This window comes from Ranitomeya variabilis, chromosome 6, assembly GCF_051348905.1.
Source record: "Ranitomeya variabilis isolate aRanVar5 chromosome 6, aRanVar5.hap1, whole genome shotgun sequence".
Taxonomy (NCBI): Eukaryota; Metazoa; Chordata; class Amphibia; order Anura; family Dendrobatidae; genus Ranitomeya; species Ranitomeya variabilis.
The window spans coordinates 173,516,757-173,540,208 of NC_135237.1; the positions used below are offsets into that span (position 1 = coordinate 173,516,757).

The 23,452-nt window shown below is 41.0% G+C and overlaps 1 protein-coding gene across 2 annotated transcripts in view; it reads right to left on the reverse strand.

The window, feature by feature from the left end:
- VPS41 (VPS41 subunit of HOPS complex) overlaps positions 1 to 23,452 on the reverse strand; it is a 343,493-nt gene that overhangs the window by 255,613 nt on the left and 64,428 nt on the right. For both annotated transcript variants that reach the window (XM_077269269.1, XM_077269268.1), the window contains exon 3: positions 8,647 to 8,754. In XM_077269269.1, coding sequence (XP_077125384.1) covers positions 8,647 to 8,754 — 108 coding nt within the window. The remainder of the gene's footprint in view (positions 1 to 8,646; positions 8,755 to 23,452) is intronic.

Below are 23,452 nucleotides of genomic sequence, written 5' to 3' on the forward strand. Positions count from 1 at the left end.
GTATTTTGTGTGACATATCTCTGTGATTTAATTGCATAAAAATTCAAAGTTGGAAAATTGCGAAAATTTCAAAAGTTTCGCCAAATTTCAGTTTTTTTCACAAATAAACGCAGGTAATATCAAAGATATTTTAACACTATCATGAAGTACAATATGTCATGAGAAAACAATGTCAGAATCGCCAAGATCCGTTGAAGCGTTCCAGAGTTATAACCTCATAAAGGGACAGTGGTCAGAATTGTAAAAATTGGCCCGGTCATTAACGTGCAAACCACCCTCGGGGCTTAAGGGGTTAAACCATAGAGATATGTCACACAAAATAGTTAATAAATAACATTTCACACATGTCTACTTTACATCAGCACAATTTTTGAAACAATGTTTTTTCATTACGAAGTTATAAGGGTTAAAAGTTGATCAGCTATTTCTCATTTTTCCATAACATTTGCAAAACCATTTTTTTTTTAGGGACCACATCACATTTGAAGTGACTTTGAGGGGTCCAAATGACAGAAAATACCCAAAAGTGATAGCATACTAAAAAGTGCACCCCTCAACGTGCTTAAAACCACATTCAAGAAGTTTATTAACCCTTCAGGTGCTTCACAAGAATTAATGGTATGTGGAAGGAAAAAATTAACATTTAACTTTTTCCCCCAAAAAAATGTTACTATAGCACCATATTTTCCATTTTCTCAAAGGTAAAAGAAGAAAATACACCATAAAATTTTTTGTGCGATTTCTCCTGAGTACACCGATACCACATATGTGGAGGAAAACTATTGTTTGGGTGCACGGCACGGCTTGGAAGGAAAGGAGCGCCTTTTGACTTTTGGAATACAAAATTGGCTTGAATCAATAGCCGATGCCATGTCGTGTTTGGAGAGCCCCTGAGGTGCCTAAACAGTGGAAACCCCCCACAAATGTCCCCATTTTGGAAACTAGACCCCCTCAAGGACTTTATCTAGATGTGTGTTGAGCACTTTGAACCCTAAGGGGCAGCACAGAATTTTATAATGTTGAGATGTGAAAATTAAAAAAACACAAAAACACAATTTTTTTTTTAAATTTTCACAATGTTAACAGGAGAAAAGGGATGCCAAAATTTGTTGTGCAATTTTTCCAAAGTACACAAACACCCCATATTTGTTGAAAAACGACTGCTTGAGCACATGGTAGTGCTGGAAAAGGAATGACCACTATTTTGGCTGCAATACGTTGCGGATGCCATGTCACATTTGAAGTGCCCCTGACATGCTAAAACAGCAGAAACCCCCACAGGTGATCCCATATTATTTTACAAACTACACCTCTCAATTAGTTCATCTGAGGCTACTTTCACACTTGCGTTGTGTGACGGACGTCACAATGCGTCATTATGTGGAAAAAACGCATCCTGCAAAGTTGCCCGCAGGATGCGTTTTTTCTCCATAGACTTACATTAGCGACGCATTGCGACAGATTGCCACACGATGCATTGGTCTGCGACGGATGCGTCGTGTTTTGGCGGACCATCGGTACAAAAAAACGTTCCATGTAATGTTTATTTTGTGCGTCGAGTCTGCCATTTTCGACCGCGCATGCGCGGCCGAAACTCCGCCCCCTCCTCCCCGGAACTCACAATGGGGCAGCGGATGCGTTGTAAAACTGCATCCGCTGCCCACGTTGTGCTACTTTAACACACTGGTTTGCAACGGCCCGTACCGACGGACTAGTGTGAAAGTAGCCTAAGGGTGCAGTGATCATATTGACACCACAAGTGTGTCACAGAAATTAAAACCATTGGGCAGTGAAGAAAAAATAATTACATTTTAACCACAGAACAATTGTCTTAGTCCCAGATTTTACACTTTCACACTGGGGAATGGGTAAAATGGTGCCAAAATGTGTCAAACTATTTCTGCTGAACTCGGCAATGCCCCATAGAGATTCTGGAGGGACGGAGCGCTATTTGACTCTTGGAGAACAAATTATTATAGAACAGTTTTTGGATGCCATATAATGAGCCCCTAAATGCCAGAAAAACAAAATTCCCCCCTCAAGTGACCCCAGTTTGGAAATTACACCCCTTTGGGAATTTATCTACAGGTGTAGTGATGAATTTGACTTCAAATGTGTTTTCAAAAGTGTTTTCCAGAAACAGGCAGCAGTGGATGTTGCTGAATGAAAATTGCAAACATTCGTTTTAGTGACCAGTACGCTGAAGTGACCAGTACGTTATGCCCAGGCCGTGCTACTGGAGACACGCACCTGTAAATTAGGCGGGCTCTCACCACTACAGAAATGCCAAACATGTGGGCACTATATGTGGTTTAGGTACACTGGGGCTCAGGGAGGGGGGCATTTGAATTTGGGAGCGGATAATTTTTTTTTAGGGGGGTGAGTAGCCATAACGCTTTTCCAGAGCCTTTGTACTAGCAGTAACGTGGAAGCCTCCTATATTTCCGTTAACAGATGACGGACCAGGGTGAGGGCTTGCTTTTTTTGTTGAATGAGTTAAAGTTTTGTTTGGAAACATTGTACATAATGTTTTGGATCACATTAAGGCTTCTTTCACACTAGCGTCGGGCTCGGCCCGTCGCGGTGCGTCGGGCCGAGGTTCCCGACGCTAGCGTTGTCTCCGCCGCACAACGGGTGCAGCGGATGCATTTTTCCAGCGCATCCGCTGCCCCATTGTGAGGTGCGGGGAGGTGGGGGCGGAGTTCCGGCCACGCATGCGCGGTCGGAAAAAGCGGACCGTCGGGAGCAAAAAACGTTACATGTAACGTTTTTTGGTCCCGACGGTCCGCCACAGCACGGCGCAACAGTCGCACGACGGTTGCGACGTGTGGCAATGCGTCGCAAATGCGTCGCTAATGTTAGTCAATGCTGAAAAAACGCATCCTGCAAGCACTTTTGCAGGATGCGTTTTTTCGGCAAAACGACGCATTTGCGTCGTATTGCAGTTAACGCTAGTGTGAAAGTAGCCTTATCCGATGCTCTACGCTGAGCACTTACTTTGGGGTTTCCATCTAAATCTCTGAGTGACGTGATTCAGATGAAGCCCCAGAGGGATCCATTCACTATAATGAGGCAGCAGAGTTACTCTAGACTCCATCTGGCCGCTGTTCAGCCATGTCTTTCTTTTCAGAGGTGCACAAAACTGTCTGCGCTTTTATGTATGACAAAAAAAAAAAAAAGACACGGCCGGATCACTGGTCTTATGGAGTCCACAGTGCCTCCATCTGCCTCATTATAGGGAATCGTCTGCCAGAGGTTCCGTCTACATCATGTATTTCAGAGATTTACACGGAAACCCTGGTGTAAGCGCTCAGAGCAGAGCGCAGGATAAATATGCGCCAAGCCTTACTACGATCTTTGAGAGGCAGAATGAAAAAATCAACAGCAGGTGAAGAATTTATTTTACTTATTTTTGTGTAAGTGATTAGGTGACTTTATTCTTCAGGGCCGATGCATTACAGCAATACCAGATTTATATTGGGTTTTTATATTTGGCTGCTGTCACACACTAAAAAAAGCATTGCATTGCAAAAACTAGTTTTTGAATCACCATTTTTTGAGAGCTATAATTTTTACATATTTTGGCCAACAGAGTCATGTGATGGCTTGTTTTTTGCGGGTCGAGCTGACATTTTTATTGGTACCAATTTTCGGGCAGATGACATCTTTTGATCGCTTTCTATTTTGATTTTTGGATGACAGAATGATCAAACACCAGGATTTCAAGAATTGTTTTCAGGGGTATTTTTTATAGCGTACCGCGTGTGGTAAAATTGATAAGGCAGTTTTATTTTTCGGGTCAGTATGATTACAATGACATCACATTTATATCTTTTTTTTTATGTGTTGCCGCTTTGTCACAAAAACTATTTTATAGAAAAAATTATTGGTTTTGCATCGCTTTATACTGAGAACTACAACTTTTTTATTTTTTTGTTGGAGCTGTATGGCAGCTTGTTTTTTGCGGGACAAGATGACGTTTTCATCGCTACCATTTTTATTTTGATTTGACTTTTTAATCGCGTTTTATTCTACTTCTTCTTTGGTGGAATGATGAAAAAGCAAAGGTTTTTGCTCCTTTTTTTGGTTTTATTTTTTTTACGGTGTGCACTGATTTAACAAGTGTGACAGTTTTATAGGTTGGCTCGTTCCAGACGCAGCGATACGAAATATGTGGACTTTTTTGCTTTTACATAATTATATGTATTTATTGGTTTAATACTTTTTCTTATTTTTATTTAGTGATTTTTTAAGTTTTAAAACATTTTTTAACTTTTTTTTAATTTCTTAACCTTTTTTTTTTTTATCTTTTTTACTTAGTCCATCTATAGGACTTCAATGTTTATTTGGCTGATCACTGGTCTCATACAAGGAAATACACATGTATATGTGTATGAGACCAGGATGTTTTTATACTGTCACATTGCTTGATAGACTCAGCTGCAGGCTGAGTCTAACAAGACACTGCAGCAGGCAGACCCGGAAGTCATCACGTGACCTCCAGCTGCCGAGACACAGCCATTACACAGTACACAGCAGGGCACATTTATAAGATTATCTCAGCACAGGGACATTTCATTTAAACACATCCAATTGTGGAACTCATTAGGCTACTTTCACACTAGCGTCGTACTCGGCCCGTCGCAGTGCGTCGGGCCGACGTACCGACGCTAGCAGTGAATGCGCCGCACAACGGGGGCAGCGGATGCTGTTTTTCCACGCATCCGCTGCCCCATTGTGAGGTGCGGGGAGGTGCGGGGAGGTGGGGGCGGAGTTCCGGCCGCGCATGCGCGGTCGGAAATGGCGGTCCGTCGGCGGCAAAAAAGTTACATGGAACGTTTTTTGCAGCCGACGGTCCGCCACAACACGGCGCAACCGTCGCACGACGGTTGCAACGTGTGGCAATGCGTCGCTAATGTTAGTCAATGGTGAAAAAAAGCATCCTGCAAGCACTTTTGCAGGATGCATTTTATCGCCAAAACGACGCATTGCGACGTATTGCAAAAAACGCTAGTGTGAAAGTACCCTTATTATTCCAAGATCTATTGATTAAAATGGACTTTTGCTCATGGGAAAACCCTTAACCCCTATTACCCCAGGGGTGGATTGTAAGTTAATGACGAGGTCAATTTTTACAATTCTGACCACTGTCTCTTTATGAGGTTATAACTCTGGAACGCTTCAACGGATCCGGAGGATTCTGAATTTTTTTTCTCGTGACATATTGTACTTCATGATAGGTAATATCAAATAAATTTTACCACTGAGTTTATTTGTGAAAAAAAAGGAAATTTGGCGAAAATTTCAAAATTTTCCAACTTTGAATTTTTATGCCCTTAAATCACAGAGATATGTCACTCAAAATACTTAATAAGTAACATTTCCCTCATGTTTACTTTACATCAGCACAATTTTGGAACCAAAATTTTTTTTGTTAGGGAGTTATAAGGGTTAAAAGTTGACCAGTAATTTCTCATTTTTACACCATTTTTTTTAGGGACACATCACATTTGAAGTCACTTTGAGGGGTCTATATGATAGAAAATAACCAAGTGTGACACCATTCTAAAGACTGCACATCTCAAGGTGCTCAAAACCACATTTAAGAAGTTTATTAACCCTTCAGGTGTTTCACAGGTAATTTTGGAATGTTTAAAAAAAAAAATGAACATTTAACTTTTTTCCACAAAAAATTACCTTCAGCTCCAATTTGTTTTATTTTCCCAAGGGTAACAGAAAAAACTGGACCCCAAAAGTTATTGTGCAATTTGTCCTGGGTACGCTGATACCCCATATGTGGGGGTAAACCACTGTTTGGGCGCATGGCAGAGCTCGGAAGGGAAGGAGCGCCATTTGACTTTTCAATGCAAAATTGACTGGAATTGAGATGGGAAGCCATGTCGCGTTTGGCGAGCCCCTGATTTGCCTAAACATTGAAACCCCCCACAAGAGACACCATTTTGGAAAGAAGAGCCCCCAAGGAACTTATCTAGATGTGTTGTGAGAACTGTGAACCCCCAAGTGTTTCACTACAGTTTATAACGCAGAGCCGTGAAAATAAAAAATCTTTTTTTTTCCCACAAACATTATTTTTTAGCCCCCGGTTTTGTATTTTCCCAAGGGTAACAGGAAAAATTGGACCTCAAAAGTTGTTGTCCAATTTGTCCTGAGTACGCTGATACCCAATATGTTGGGGTAAACCTCTGTTTGGGCGCACGGGAGAGCTCGAAAGGGAAGGAGCACTGTTTTAGTTTTTCAAAGCAGAATTGGCTGGAATTGAGATCGGACGCCATGTCGCGTTTGGAGAGCCCTGATGTTCCTAAACAGTGGAAACCCCCCAATTCTAACTCAAACCCTAACCCAAACACACCCCTAACCCTAATCCCAACCATAACCCTAACCACACCCCTAACCCTAATCCCAACCCTAATCCCAACCATAAATGTAATCCAAACCCTAACTTTAGCCCCAACCCTAACCCTAATGGGTAAATGGAAATAAATACATTTTTAAAAATTGTATTATTTTCCCTAAGTAAGGGGGTGATGAAGGGGGTTTGATTTACTTTTATAGTGTGTTTTTTAGCGGATTTTTATGATTGGCAGCTGTCACACACTAAAAGACGCTTTTTATTGCAAAAAATAGTTTTTGCGTCTCCACATTTTGAGAGCTATAATTTTTCCATATTTTAGTCCAGAGTCATGTGAGGTCTTGTTTTTTGCGGGACGAGTTGACGTTTTTATTGGTACCATTTTCGAGCACATGACATTTTTTGATCGCTTTTTATTCCGATTTTTGTGAGGTAGAATGAACAAAAACCAGCTATTCATGAATTTCTTTTGGGGGGGCGCTTATACCGTTCCACGTTTGGTAAAATTGATAAAGCCGTTTTATTCTTCGGGTCAGTACGATTACAGCAATACCTCATTTATATCTTTTTTTATGTTTTGGCGCTTTTATATGATAAAAACTATTTTATATAAAAAATAATTATTTTTGCATCGCTTTATTCTGAGGACTATAGCTTTTATTTTTTGTTGCTGACGCTGTATAGCGGCTCGTTTTTTGCAGGACAAAATGACATTTTCAGCAGTACCATGGTTATTAGTGGGACAGTTTTATAGGTCGGGTCGTTACGGACGTGGCAATACTAAATATGTGTACTTTTATTGTTCTTTTTTTATTTAGGTAAAGAATTGTATTTATTCGAACAATATTTTTTTTTTCTTTATTTAGATTTTTTTTTTTTTTTTTTTTTACACATGTAAATATTTTTTTTTTTTACTTTTTTACATTGCCCCAGGGGGGGACATCACACTACAGTGACAGATCGCTGATCTGACACTTTGCAGTGCACTGTGTCAGATCAGCGATCACACAGGCACTGCAGGGGGGCTTCCCGGCGCCTGCTCTGAGCAGGCGCTTGGAAGCCACCTCTCTGCAGGACCCGGAAGGCCCCCCGTGGCCATTTTGGATTCGGGCCTCCCTACGCGATGCTTCCCTGTGCCGCCGGGACGCTACGATCATCTTTGATCGCAGTGTGCCGGGGGTTAATATGCCAGTGTCCATGACCGCTCCTGGTACATAGTGTCGGATGTCAGCTGCAATAGTCAGCTGACACCCGGCCCCAATTGGCCACGCTCCCCCAGTGAGCGCGGCTGATCGGTGAGGACGTACTATCCCGTCGGTGGTCACATGGGCCTATACAACCTCGATGGGATAGTACGTCAGATGTCAGAAAGGGGTTAAAGGATGAAAGCATAACATGGCCCCTTACTCAACTGACCTACAACCTATTGACAACTTGTGGGCTGCCTTAAACAGGAGATTTACAGTGAAGGAAAACATTACACCTCTCTGAGCAGGGTCTGGGAGGCTGTGGTTGGTGCTGCCCAAACAGTTGATTGTCATCAGATTAAGAAACTGACAGACTCCATGGATGGAAGGTTTATGGCTGTTATTGAGAAGAAGGATGTCTACATTGGTCATTGATGTTTTTTGGGAATTGTCAGAAATATATTTAGCACATTTTGAGCTGTTTGGTTATTCTCACTTTACAGATAAAAATAAACAATTTAGTTGGAACAAACTACTTTTTTCATGTTGTTGAGTAATATTTTTGCACTATAATTCTGCAGAGATAGAAATTCTCCTAAGAAAGACAAAGCCTCACTTTTACTTTCATAAATATTCAGGTTTTTAACCATTTGGATTGGCAGACAGCACTTTAGTTGTTCAATAGTGAAATTAAATAATCATATTGCCTAATATTTGTGCACGGTGTACATGATTTTTCACTGTGAACACTACCGACTGCTACTACGGAGATCTCTCGCCCCCAGTTTCCCTCTCCCCCAATAAGTGTAATGCACTGTGACTGCCAGAAATCCAATACAGGTTGTACGGTGCAGCATCGAGCCTGCTCGCCTTCAGATCTACGGCTCACCGTGTGAATGAGGAAGAACAGGAGGATCTGTGGCCACATATCAGTGATTGGTGATAATGGTTAGGTAGTAAATGCCTTACTAAGGAATAACTATTAGAAAGCTCTGAACATGGATTAGTAACACTGACCACTCTATTTTAGCATCTACTGATGACAAAAAGAAAATATTAAGTAAATGGTATCCATTATTGTAGCTATACCTTCTCATGGACTGTCATACAGCTCGCCGCATCGTCTTGTAAGATGTCAGTCACTCCATTTGACAGTCTTTCATATTTCAGTTTTGGCTCTTCTTCACTATCATCCTCCTAAATGAGAAATAAATGACAAGACATAAAATATGATCTTTAAGTATGAAATTACAGATAATTTATACAATAAAAAAGGACTTAAAGAGGTATTACAAGTTCAGCAAATATATATTTACTGTGTATATAGTATATACAGAGCTTGTGTGGGCGGGGTTAGCTTCCTCAGCTCTGCTTCATTCTAAATTGAAAAGCTCTGATTGTGTGAGAACTGCTGCACCCAGTAATATAAGTGATACATTGTTGGATTCAGCTTCTCTTTGCCTGCATCATGCTGCTCTCAGATGAGGTAGCAAAAACCTGTAGACAGATTCCCTTTAAACAGATTTCCCTCTTCCATGATGAATTTTTTAACCTACTATGCTATATTTAGTGCTTCAGTCTATGTTCAAGAATATGCCAGATACTTGCCTTTGCCGTGTTTTTATTGTAAATAATAAAAGTTAGGTTTTAGGCACTAGCACATTTGGAGGAAATTTATCAATTTTACTGCTAGTCTAGTGGGAGATTTTCCTGGAGATTTCAGTGATATCAGCATTAGCCATAATCGGTGCATTAAAATAACTTATCTATACCCTCAATACAATAAAACCACCAAGAAGCAGCAGAAACATTCAACACAATATGCCAGATATACAGTAAACATCTTCTGTGACAAAACCACCCATTTGGTTGCCTTTACACTGCGTTTTTACACATGTTGGTTGGTCCTATCCGAGCTTATGTCTGAACTTTGTACCTCTCCCCCACAAAACGGGATTTGGGTGTATGAGCCGATGGGCCATTGACTATAATGGTGCTGGCAAAGTGAATGTGCTCTCTGATGTGCATCATTTGGGGCGTATGCGCCTAATGGAGACGGACACACAGATGCAGTATACTACCAAACTTCAGGCCTGCCAGACTAGATCAGGAATGTAACTAAGGGATCGTGCAGGCGAGCCTATTAGTCCGAGTGAGATCTGACAAAACATCGGATTGCACTGGGGCCAATGTTAGGCTATTGGGCCGTGCACATGTCAGATTTTTTTCTTTGAAAGAAATAACAAAAGACTGATTGGCACATCCAGACTAGTGTGAATCGGTGCATACTAGGAGCAGCTACCTCAATACACAATATACAAAAAAGTTGCACTCTATCGTGCTAAAGCATGTCAATGTGAAATATATGAAATATGAATAGCAATACTGCTTCTGAATACTAGGAAAAAATGAGACTCTTAGCACATAATTTGGCCAATTAATGCAAGCCCATCAACCAATATCAGGGTGGTCTCGAAACTGATGGGTCCCAACACATCTAATTTTTTTGTATATTTTATATTGAGATAGCCTCTCCTAGTATGCACCTATTCACACTAGCTTGGATGTGCCAGTCTTTTGTTATTTCCATGTTCGCTCTCTGACCGAACACTCCGTCCTTCACCATGTGGTAGTTTTAATTACAGCAGGATCCTACCTACCCATAAATACAGGCTTTGCTGAGAGAGGTGTCCACATTCACCCAGGTTCGGACTCTAACGCAAGCAGTCTCGGAGGTGTGTCCTTCCGGACGACCATAGTCCTCCACCGCTAAGTGATTGCGATGGCCGCTGAATAGATGAATGGTGTCATTCATTTAAAACAACATCTCAAAAATAAGCCCTAACATGGCTATGTGAACAGAAAAATATTAAAACGTTATGACTCTGAAAAATGTAAAGGGAAAAAAAAAGGGCAACAGTGAAAATTGTCAGTGACAGAAAGGGTAAAGTGTGAACCGGAAATGGTGACTACTGTTCTACCGATGTAAATGGATGCGATTAGGTTCTGCACATATTGCAGAATTGTATAAAACATTTGACGGGAACTACAGCAACATTTGCAAAAAGGAATAGTGATGCAATCCTTTTATGAGAAAAAATATATATTTTGGACAACAAACAAGAAAGAAGCTTTAGATAAATAAAAGCAACAATAAGCATGTAATCCGTGGGGTTTATGTATGATGAATGCAGTGAAAGGCAAACTCTCGGCACTGTGTCATTGTAAGAACGCTGCCCACTTGACGCGTTTTAAATGCGGAGAACTAATGCGCAGCCAATGTGAAAAGTTAATTCTAGTCTCCCGGCTATTTTGCATAAAAGCACTCATACAGGCCATTAGATAAAGTTGATGTAAATAAGTTTTTGCCATTCTCATTTATAACAAGGGGGAAAAAAAGATGTAATAGTTTCTTTTACGCAGAGGAAAATATATACTTTGAGAACTTAGTGCACTGAAGCATTTTGCCGAGCTGTACAGCACATAAATACACGGGAAAACTTCAACAATTTGGCATGCTGATGCGCCATTTCATGTTCTGACAGGTATCTTTTATGTTAAGTTAAAGTCTGACTAACTGTGATTTTGGGAGGCATTTTGTCTTGCTGTAAACAAAGGAAATGGAAAATGATTTGTAAAATACAATTCTCTCCGAGTGCTCAATTGCTGAGGACAATACATCACATTCGAATCAACTAAAGGATGGATAAAAAAAAAGAAAAACAGTAAAAGGAAAAATATTTTTCTCTGTGCTTTGAAAAAAAAAAATAGAAAAAAACAAACAGTTCTTTTTGGGCGGCACCACCTTTAAATAAATATATTTATACCAGGAAAAGCTTGCTGGTGCCAGGGCTTCTTGGGTAAACACAAGCCAGCGTTAATAAAAAGAAAATCAATAATTTTTGTTAAATTTTAATAATCCTGAAAACCTACAAATAAAACCATCAGCGGCTTGAGTTGAGATGACAGTTAGCCCCGTCTCCATGGCAACGTGATGAAATAGTACGAGTCCTGACTTGAAGCAAAGCGTAGCCATGAACAGAGTGACATTTACCCCATACAAGACGACTCGCAGCTTTGCTTTCAAGAATCAATTTCTTAAAGAACATGTTTTTAGGGTTTTTTAATGTACTGCACTTTTAATTAAACACAAAAATCAGTTCAACTGTCCCGAAAAACAGAAATGTCAACGTTACTAAACACATATATATATATATATATATATATATATATATATATATATATATATATATATATATATATATATATATATATATTGGGAAATGGTTCAGCTAGCCCCGGTCAAGGAATGTGCTCTCTATTCCGTCACATATGAAGCAGAGATGGAAAGTCTAGCACAGCTTCATAGACCGCCATGACTCCATGTCTTCACTGCTACATGCATATGGCTGACAAACGTCAGTAAAGGATGGCTCCACCATTCAGAAAGATGGTTATTTAGAGAATGACAATCATATTTCTCAACTTTTGAAATGAGATCACTAAATCTCCCCAGCTCTGCAGAGACCTCCAGGAAACCCTTGGTTTCCCATGAGGAGCACAGAGATACTTCGTCTTTAGAGTCAGTCCCAGACGAACATTCAGTAGAATCTTCCAAAGCTTCATACGCCTCCGCTACCATGTGTCTTCAATGCTAAATGCATAAGGCTGCCAAACATCACCAAAGGATGGTTCCACAGCTCACATCGATAGTCACTAACAGAATGACAATCATACTTGGCAATTCTTAACAGAAGATTATTAATTCTCCCTGACTCTGCTGAGACCTCCAGGAAACTCTTGGCTTCTCCTGATGGGCATAGGGATCGTTCCTCTCCAGAGTGAGAACCAGCCTCCTTCAGTGGAGTCTGGCAAAGCTTCATAGACCTTCATGACAATCTGCATTCAATGCTATATGAACATGGCTGCCAAATGTCACAAAGGATGCATCTATCATTCAAATAGATGGTCACTAAGAGAATTATGATCTTACTTTGCTACTCTCAAAATGAGATGCGCAAATCTCCTGAGCTCTGCACAGACCTCCTCTTCCTGTCAAGATTCCTCCACTCAGTGTGGCGAGTGGCTGCTCGGCTGTTGAATCTGCAGGGGTGTGCTGAGCTATCAGTCTCGTGATACACAGCTCGGCCATCCAATCTGAGACTTAGTGCTGAGCGGTCAGTATAGTGAATGACTATCCAGTCATCCAATCATGGCCCGGGGCATATTGGGTTTGCTATAGGTGTCTCCTGTTTGGAATGTTTCCCAGGCCATTTAGCTGGCTGTCTATCTCTGATTTCTGCCAGCTGTATCTTAGCTCAAATGGTGTGCACTTGATCTGTTCTCTGTGTTCCTGTATTTGATATTTGTTGTCTGACCTTGGACCTGGCCTTTGACCATCTTTTTGTCTTGCTCTTTTTGTCTTGATCCACTATCTTCAAAGAATTCTAACCTTGGACTGTGGCCTGACTATGCCTTTGCTATACCCCTTTGTTTATGATGAGCCTTCTTGGTTTCTCACCATGGACCTATTAACTATCCAGCCTCAAAGCTTGTCCGTGAGTAATGACTAGCTGTCACACCTCTAAGAAACTCCCGTGAGGGTCACAGGGTTGGTTCGTCTTCAGAGTGAGCCCCAGCGTCCAATCTATAGTACCTTGAAAAAGTATTCATACTCCATGAACGTTTTCACATATTTTTCACATTACATCCACAAAATTAAATGGATTTTATGCGATATACCAACACTAAGCAAGTATTTGGTAAGTATTACACGATTTCCTAATTATTTAAAAAATGTAAATCTGAAAATTGAGATGTGTATTTGTATTCAGCCCCCCTGAGTCAATACGTTGTAGAGCCACCCTTCACTGCAATGATTGCTGAAAGTCTTTTGGCATGTGTCGCTACCAGCTTTCCACATCTAGGAATCGAAGGAAGAAATTTTTCCCCATTCATCTTTGCAACATAGCTCAAGCTCAGTGAGATTGGATGGAGAGCGTTTGTGAACAGCAGTTTACAAGTCTTGCCACAGATTCTCAATGGGATTTAGGTTTGGACTTTGACTCTACCATTCACACACATGAATATGTTTCATCCAAAGATTAGATTCTAAACCATTCCACTGTAACTCTAGTAGAATGTTTAGGGTTGTTGTCTTGCTAGAAGGTGAACATATCCCAGTCTCAAGTCTTTTGCAGCCTCTAACAGGTTTTCCTCCAGGTTGCCCTGCATTTAGCTCTATCCATCTTCCCATCAACTTTGACCAGCTTTCCTGTCGCTGCTGAAGAAAAACATCTCCACAGCATGATGCTGCCACCACCATGTTTGATGGTGGGGATGGTATTTTCAGAGTGATGTGCAGTGTTAAATTTCCACCTTACATAGCATTTTGCATTAATCCCAAAAGTTCTACTTTGGTCTCAACTGACCAGAAGACATTCTTCTAAATGCTAGGTGTATCCCCTACATGGCTTTGGCAAACTGCAAATGGGACTTCTTACCTCTCACTTTAAAATATGGCTTTCTTCTTGCCCTTCTTGTATAAAGGCCTGATTTGTGGAGCATATGACTAAGGATGTTTTCCCACTAGCGTCGTATGACGCACATCGCAATGCGTCGTTTTGGAGAAAAAACGCATCCTGCAAAATTGCCTGCAGGATGCGTTTTTTCTCCATACACTTGCATTAGCGACGCATTGCGACGGATTGCCACACGTTGCATCCGTCGTGCGACTGATGCGTCATGTTGTGGTGGACCGTCGGCACAAAAAAGTTACATGTAAAGTTTTTTTTGTTCGTCGTGTCCGCTATTTCCGACCGCGCATGCGCGTCCGGAACTCCGCCCCCGCCTCCCCGGACATCACAATGGGGCAGCGGATGCGTTGTAAAACTGCATCCGCTGCCCCCGTTGTATTTTTTTTCCACAGTATTCGTTGGTACGTCGGCACGTCGCAGTACGACGCTAGTGTGAAAGAGGCCTAAGGCTACGGTCTTGGCTGCTTCTCTCATTAGTGCTCTTCTTGATTGGGATGTCAGTTTAGGTGAACAGCCATGTCTTTTTAAGTTAGCAGTTGTGCCATAATCCTTCTATTTTTGGATGAAAGATTGAACAGTGCCATGTGGGCTAGTTGTTTTTAATAACTTAATCATGTTTTACTTTTCTTCAAAACTTTATCCCTGACCTGTCTGGTGTGTTCCTTTGTTTCATGATGCCGTTTGATCCCTAATCTTCTCAAACAATCCTTTGAGGCCTTCACTGAACAGCTGTAGTTATACTGAGCATAAATTATATACAGGTGGACTCAAATGACTAATAATGTCATTTCTGGAGGTAATTAGTCACTCTGGATTTTATTTAAGGGTATCAGACTACAGGGGACTGAATACAATTTAATTTACACTTCACAAATACTTGCTACTTTGTGTTGGTATATCGCTTAAAATCCGGATACAATACATTTAAGTTTGTGGGTATAACGTGAAAAAATGTTAAAAAGTTCACAGGGTATAAATACTTTTTTAAGGCACTGTATCTTTCCTCAACTTGAAAAAGAATGAAACCAATTCAAGGAAAACTAATACTTTGTTATATCAAGTGAAGAGTGCGGGACTCCAAAGAACATCAAAGGTAAGAGTCATGTACCACTCCTTTAGGCCCTATGATACATATAATCTGGACAGATTTCCTGCAGTGTTTCATACCCCTGAATCATCACGTAAAACAGATCGCAAAAGGGGACATGACTTGTGCAACCGTACACTTGTGCACTAGAATAATTCATATTTTGTACATTGGACATTGGGACCGCATTTATTTCGCGTCCATTAGTAAGGATTGCAAGACAAAATCCAGTTGAAATGAAAGCCATGCCAGCGATTCCACCCTCTTAACTTCTTTATGTTGAGCTGCAACTGTGTCAAGGCCAGGGGGCAAATACATAATTACATATCGGCCATTTACACTTATAGGCTAACATTTAGTTCTTGACAGGCCAGATGCAACAGACCAGAAGACATGGTTCCTCCCTGTAAGATGTTCATATGCCCTAAAACAATGATTTTCCTTGGGTAACAAGGATGGAAATATCCAATTTTTTTTTTTTTAACTTGTATGGTACCCTTTTTTCATTCCATCATAAAAAACAAGGCTTTTAGGGAATGTGGTTTGGGAAACATTGCCATATAGGAAAACATGGACAGGGCTTTTGCATTTGCATATTTCCCATAAGGGATGGGGGCAGTGTTCTGGATCACTGCGTTGAGAAACAGGTGATGGTGTCTCCGCGGTGTTGGATGTTTTAGTCTCCCCGAGGCCAATCATCTGTTCCTTCACAGGGCTTTTCTTCATGACACAACATTTTTAAAGGGGTTGACTGAGATTTTTCAAAAAGTTGCTCAAAAGCAGGAATTTTTATAAAATAATAAAAGAAGCATTTACAAAATAATAAAAGAATGCTAATGGCCATTACAAACAATACAACCTCCATATGCACAGTGCATAATCATACAGTTTAACGATATTACTGACTGGCACTAAGTGGCGGTTTAAGAGACCAATGGTTAACCACTTCACGACCTTGCAATTTTTTGTTTTTGAGTTTTCACTTTTTGCTCACCTTCTTCCCAGAGTCCTAACTTTTTTATTTTTCTGTTAATATAGCTGTATAAGGGCTTCAGCAGTGCTATGTATAGTAAAAATCAGCATCTCCTATGAACGCTGGCCATGGGCCGACGTTCATATAAGATCTGCAATGACAAGCACAGTGGTTTTCCGCGGACCACCGGCTGTCATGACAACCCATCGGCGCCCAGCAATCATGTGACAGGTTGTTGCAGCGCACTCGATCTAAATGCCACTGTCAGTGATTGACAGCGGCATCTAGCAAGTTAATAGCCGCAGGTGAATCGCAATTAGAAGCACATAACAGATTATCTGTCATGTACAGGGAAAGATGCTGGGCGCTGAGCACCGGAGCCCGCATCAAAGGAAGGGACACAAACCAAGATGTCAGAGGTCACAAAGGGGTTAAAACTCATCACTGCTTACCTCCTCGTGTCCTTTTTACTCATCAAAACCCATCCAAAACTGAACATTCCAAACCCGGTGTTCTTTCCTTTGTGGAACCCAGCCTGCCACATCTTAATTTAGCTCTGTGTTTACTGATCCAAACACAATAAATGACTTGGGCAAACAGCGCTTATTGCTTTAAACCAAAGCAAGCAATCGTAGAGCTCAAAAATCTAAGTCCACACACTATTTGGAAAAGTCAAGCACCCCCTCCTTCAGATCAATGCCTTAAAGTTTGAGTAAAATTAAGATGTGGAATTGTACAAATAATTCACAACATATTAGTAACTTCCTACATTTGCGTATTCCCCACTGCAGTCCTACGTATACTGTGTAAGCAGAACATGGGCACTGTGTATGGAGGCAAAGCAGTGAGCGGCATGCAAAAACGGGGCAGAAGGAACAGATTCTTAGATTTCGGGTAACATACAATCTCCATTGTGCAGATACAATATTCAATGTAAAATAGCTGCACATCACCAAGGTGACAATGATGAAAGGAGGTGATTTTTTTTTTATTTTATATAACTTTTTTGAGTCAGACAGCATAGCCTTACTTACATTACTCACTTATATAGAGCAATCATATTCCACAGCACTTTGCAGACACCATCATCGCTGTCCCCTATGGGGCTCACAATCTAGAATCCCTATCAGTATGTCTTTGGACTGTGGGAGGAAACCGAAGAACCTGGAGGAAACCCACACAAACACGGAGAGCATACAAACTCCTTGCAGATGTTGTCCTTGGTGGGATTTAAAACCAGGACCCCAGCATTTGAAAGAACCAGTGCTAACCACTGAGCCACGGTGCTGAGCCTAGATAAAAGTAGAATCACAAGTAAATGTAGTCGGATAACTAATGGCTTTTAAAGGGCTTATCCGGTATAATAAAATGTGCCTCTAATAATAGATGATTAAACAAAGAAACTTCCTTCTCTAAAAACTCCCAGAAACAAACTGTTAATTTCTTGGTCTGCTAGCCGTACATATGTAATATAACACGATTATGTTCAAATACTTAACGATCGCCAATTACGATCCTCTTCTGAGCCATGTGAAAGCTATTCAGACTGACTCGCAGAGCATTATGTGTGGACCACAAGGCGCTTTCTCAAAAAGTCTATGGAGCCTCAACGAGAGTCTCACGGCCCTATATTGGGAAAGCAGTTACCAATCCACACAAAAGCCGCTGTGTGATCCGGCTAAGGCTACTTTCACACATCAGGTTTTTTGTTTCAGGCACAATCCAGCAAGTTTTGAAAAAAACGGATCCGTTTTTTCTCATAGACTTGCATTAGCGCCGGATTGCGCCTGATGGGCAGACGTTTCATCCGTTTTTTTCCAGATCCATCCAAATAGTCGTTTCCGGCGGAGAAAACGTCCAGAGGAATGTTTTTTTGTCCGGCGAAAAAAAGCGCACAGTGACGGAACCAGCAAAAAATGTGTGAAAAGGAGATGTGAAACAATCAATCCGGCGTGCGGATCCGGTTTTCCAAGCATTTTCCATTGAAATCATGCATATTTTCTTTCTCTCTCTCTCTCCTTTTTTCCAGAAAGTCACTGTAAACTCCATGTTAAAAATAAAAACCGGATCCGGCAGAAAAAAGGATCCGTTGCATCAGTTTTTTCACTATTTGCAACGGATCTGTTTTTTACAACATTAGCCGGATTGTGCCTGAAACCAAAAACCTGATGTGTGAAAGTAGCCTAAGCTGGTTTACCAGAGAATTGGAATGGCGTTAGAGACCGGGGAAGATGGTCGGTGAGCACGTGCCCACTACTCCACCTATAAACTGCTAACAGATTTGTGAGTGCAATTTCTTCTGGGACGGTTTCTAATACAGTGACTGATTTCCATTTATGTGATGATTGATGTCATCCCATCTACCACTGCCTTAGTGAGTGTAACCTCGCACACAAAGATCACTATGGAAGACTTCAGCCTTGTGCAATCACGTAGTCTCCCTGCTGTAAGATTTACAGATGTTGAGAGTATGCAGCAGTTTGTAAATGAGACATCTGAAAGACACTGTTGTGTTTGATTGAGTATATTAGTAGGTGGTGCATATGTTACAGATTTTCAGTAGGTGATGCCACAAAGAAAATAATGACAGAACACAGTATACTTTAAATTAAAGTATTTTTTGGACTATAAAACGCACTTTTAAAACAAGATAAACTCTGACTATAAGACGCACACACAGTTTTTAGGAAGAGGCAGCTTCCTGATCACAGACAGAGCCGCCCTCTCTCCTCCTGTTTTGTACTGATTTGGTGCAGAGCAGAAGAGGAAGCTTACTGCGACCAGAGCGGAGGCAGCAGGTGCTGAGTGGCTGAAGGACCTTTTACCCAATTAATCCAAGGACCTTTCAAGTCATGAGAATGATCACAAGACCTGAAAGGTCCTTGAGTTAATTGTGTGGAAGGTCCTTCAGCTGCTGAGCTTGTACAGCTGCTGATCAGGAACTGCAAGATGTGATAGAGAGAGAGTGTGTGTGTGTGTGTGTGTGTGTGTGTGTGTGTGTGTGTGTGTGTGGGTGTGAGTGTGTAAGTGTGTGTGTAAGTGTGTGTGTGTGTGTGTGTGTGTAAGTGTGTGTGTGTAAGTGTGTGCTTGTTGCAGACCTATGTGTATCCTCTGAACTATAAGGCAAAAAGAAGGACGGCACCGCCAGTGCTGCTGATTCCTGTGCGGTCAATGTCATACCATACTTCAGGCTTAGCCTTATGACCCTGGGTGCTAGTCCAGGAAAACACAGTGTCATAAATCCTCCAAAGAAGAGCAGATAGCACTCACCAGTCAATCATTGACCCGTGGAAACGCTAGTAGGCGCGAAACGGCCGTCGTCAAGCTTCTGCTCACTCCCATCCACACAAATAAAAAGCGGAATTACTACAAAAGACCAGTGAGTGGTATCTGCTTTTCTTTGGAAGGTTTATGTGTATATAACATGTAGCAGAGCTGTGTGTGTTTATATGTGCATGTAGCAGAGCAGTGCGTATGTATATGTTCATATGTTATGTGGATCAGGATGGTAGCCATGGGCAAGATACTCGCTCTGACACCTCTGCACGTTACATGAAGATGGGGGTCCTGGCAAGGTGCGTGGACTTGAGCTGTGAGGCTGCATGTACCGGAAGACTTAGGCTGGCCAGGACCAGGTGTTAGAGAGTTCAAGGAGGGAAACCATCAGTTTAAGGCTGTGTACACACGTTCCGGATTTTTCGCTTTTTTTCACTATAAAAATGCGATAAAACCACGAAAAAAAACACTCACATTAAGCATCCTATTAATAGAATGCAAGCCGCATTTTGAATGCACATGTTGCATTTTTTTTCCGGAGCGGAAACGAAATCCGGAAAAAAACGCAGCATGTTCATTAATTTGCGGAATCGCGGGGATTCCGCACACATAGGAATGCATTGATCCGCTTACTTAGTAAGCGGATCATGTGCGGATGGTACCCAGGGTGGAGGAGAGGAGACTCTCCTCCAAGGACTGGGCACCATATCACTGCTTAAAAAAAAAAAAAAGAATTAAAATAAAAAATAGTGATATACTCACCTTCTGATGGCGCCGGAGTCCTTCCGCCTCTCAGAGGTGCACGTGGCGCCTTCTGTTCCCAGGGATGCTTTGTGCGAAGGACCTGGGATGACGTCGCGGCCATGACATCATCCCAGGTCCTTCGCACAAAGCATCCCTGGGAACGGAAGCCGCCGCGTGCACCACTGAGGCGATCGGGGGCCGTCGGAAGGTGAGAATAACCTTTTTTTTTTTTTTAATCATTTTTAACATCAGATCTTTTTACTATTGATGCTGCATAGGCAGGTAAAAAGTTGGTCACACTTGTCAAACACTATGTTTGACAAGTGTGACCAACCTGTCAATCAGTTTTCCAAGCGATGCTACAGATCACTTGGAAAACACTAGCATTCTGCAAGCTAATTAAGCTTGTAAAACACATGCCAATTCCGCATGCGATATACCCGCGGCAGGGAGTTCCGGAATTGCCGCAGAAATTTCAGTGGCAATTCCGGACGTGTGCACATAGCCTAAAATAAACTTTTTACTGAACATTAACTTGGGGAGGGTTACATACAGTAGATAATGGTACATATCTTTCCAAACATTTTCTTGATGATACATAATATTTTCCTCACAAAAATTCAATTCCTTTTTCTTCTTTCTCTTTACTTGTTCTCAGTCTTCACTATTCCTTACTACTTCACCACAATCCAGCTGACACTACAGTTTAGCTAGCAAGAGTCCTTAACTCAACCTGTAGGTCTGTATCTTCTTTTCCCCTTAAGGGAGTGATCTTGCCAGTATGGCCGGTACTTTTCTTCTCACATACTGACGCTCTGAAACTCCCATCCGGGGCACTCTCTTCCTCTAGTGTACGTCATCCTGTCTAGGCCCTTTACCTTCAGAAGTTATAAACTCTCAGACTTACTGCTAGATGTCCTCTCCCAGGACCCGTCTCTAAATCACTCCGTCCCTCAGTCTCTTTCCCTCATTTCTGTTCTCGATCACTCTATCCTGATCTCCTCTCAAATCTAGGGACACCAAGGAAATGCGGCACTGTTCAGACCAGACCTTAGAACCCTTCTCTATGCACTCCGGGCCCTATCTAATGCCTCAATAGGAAACGGTCTCTTTCTCTTCAACCTAGCCTCTCCCATTCCAGGCTAGTTCCAAACATGAAATCTTGCTATCCCTACTGTCAAGCAATTCACATTATCAACATTAATACCATATATAACATTAACACCATATATAACTAACATCTTTTTATTCACAGTTCACATTACACAACACAATAATACTGGTTTCTTCAAGGGGGAACATGTCCATCTCCTTACACATATGTACCAGAGATATGTGTATATTTTACAAACTGCTGAGAGACACTAACAATTGATTGAATACCCCTCTAGTTTACCTCAGTACATTAAAATTAGTGATAATGACCCCTCCACTTCACACCGTGTCTTATGGTAAGGTGCAATTTATAGTCCAAAAAATACGTTAACGGTTTTACAAAACTTCATGCACAGGCTGGAGGAAAAGGAAATCACAGTGGAATTTACTGCTGTCGACTCAAATCCGCTGCAAACTTTGTACATTTAAAATATCTCCTGGATTTCAGCTCCAAAGTTTACCCTTTGCAATGCAGCCTAGGAAAAACTGCAGTGATATCCATGGAGGATAATCTATGTGTAACACATGCAGATTTTGCTACAGATTTACAACCACATGAAACGTTTTCTACCACCTGTGAATTAAGCCTAACTGACATACGGTAATTTTTTTTATTATTCCTTATTTTTTTGTATATACAGTACAGACCAAAAGTTTGGACCCATCTTCTAATTTTAAGATTTTTCTGTATTTTCATGACTATGAAAATTGTAAATTCGCACTGAAGGCATCAAAACTATGAATTAACACATGTGGAATTATATACTTAACAAAAAAGTGTGAAACAACTGAAATGATGTCTTATATTCTAGGGTCTTCAAAGTAGCCACCTTTTGCTTTGATGACTGCTTTGCACACTCTTATGTGTTAATTCATAGTTTTGATGCCTTCAGTGAGAATTTACAATTTTCATAGTCATGAAAATACAGAAAAATCTTTAAATGAGAAGGTGTGTCCAAACTTTTGGTCTGTACTGTATATATATATATATATATATATATATATATATATATATATATATATATGTATAAGTATGTATGTATGTATGTATGTATGTATGTATGTATGTATGTATGTATATATATATATATATATATATATATATATATATATATATATATATATATATATCTTAAAAGCCAGTAATTCAATTGCCGGCTTTTGCTCTCTCCTTCTCAAACCCAACAGGATATGAGACATGGTTTAAATACAGTAAACCATTTCATATCCGTTATATTTTCATATATTCCTCACTAATAATATTAAAAGTCTATGTGTGTAAAATTTGGAAGTTAATTCATAGTTTTGATGCCTTCAGTGTGAATGTGCAATTTTCACAGTCATGAAAATACAGAAAAATCTTTAAATGAGAAGGTGTCCAAACTTTTGGTCTGTACTGTATGTAAAAAAAACCTCCTCCTTTTCGCTTTCCTGACTTGTCTGTTTCCATCATTACTTGTATTCCCCATGTAATAACAATATTACCTCTACTTCCACCCAGGGCCGGATTTAGACAAATTGTGGCCCTGGGCAAAAGTGGGGCCCCCAATCCTGAAATATTCCAACAACACTGTTAGGCTACGTTCACATTAGCGTTGTGTCGGGTGCAGGTTCGGCGACGCATAGCGGCGCATGCGTCATGCTCCCCTATATTTAACATGGGGGCGCATGGACATGCGTTGTCTTGCGTTTTGTGACGCATGCGTCATTTTTGGCGCAAGCGTCAGAGCGCTGCATGTTGCATTTTTTTTGCGTCCAAAATCAAGCCAAAAATGGACGCATGCGTCACAAAACAATGCGTTTTTGCATGTGTTTTGCATGCGTTGTGCATTGCGTCGCCGACGCAACGCCCAACAACGCAAATGTGAACGTAACCTTAGGCCCCCTTCACATGTCCATATAAAATATGTACGTGTTACACCGATATCTGGGTCACCAGTGTTTTCAATCTGTGTGTCGTCCATGTGCCATCCGTGTTTTTTCGTTATGGATACTGGAAATGAAATTACAAAGCCTCTCACATACTTTCAATGTTAACCCTGCTGTTCTGTTCATAGTGACCCGAAGAGAATTGTGAGGCCCTGTAGATATTTTTCTATAAGTTTCTCAAACTTGAGGTTACTT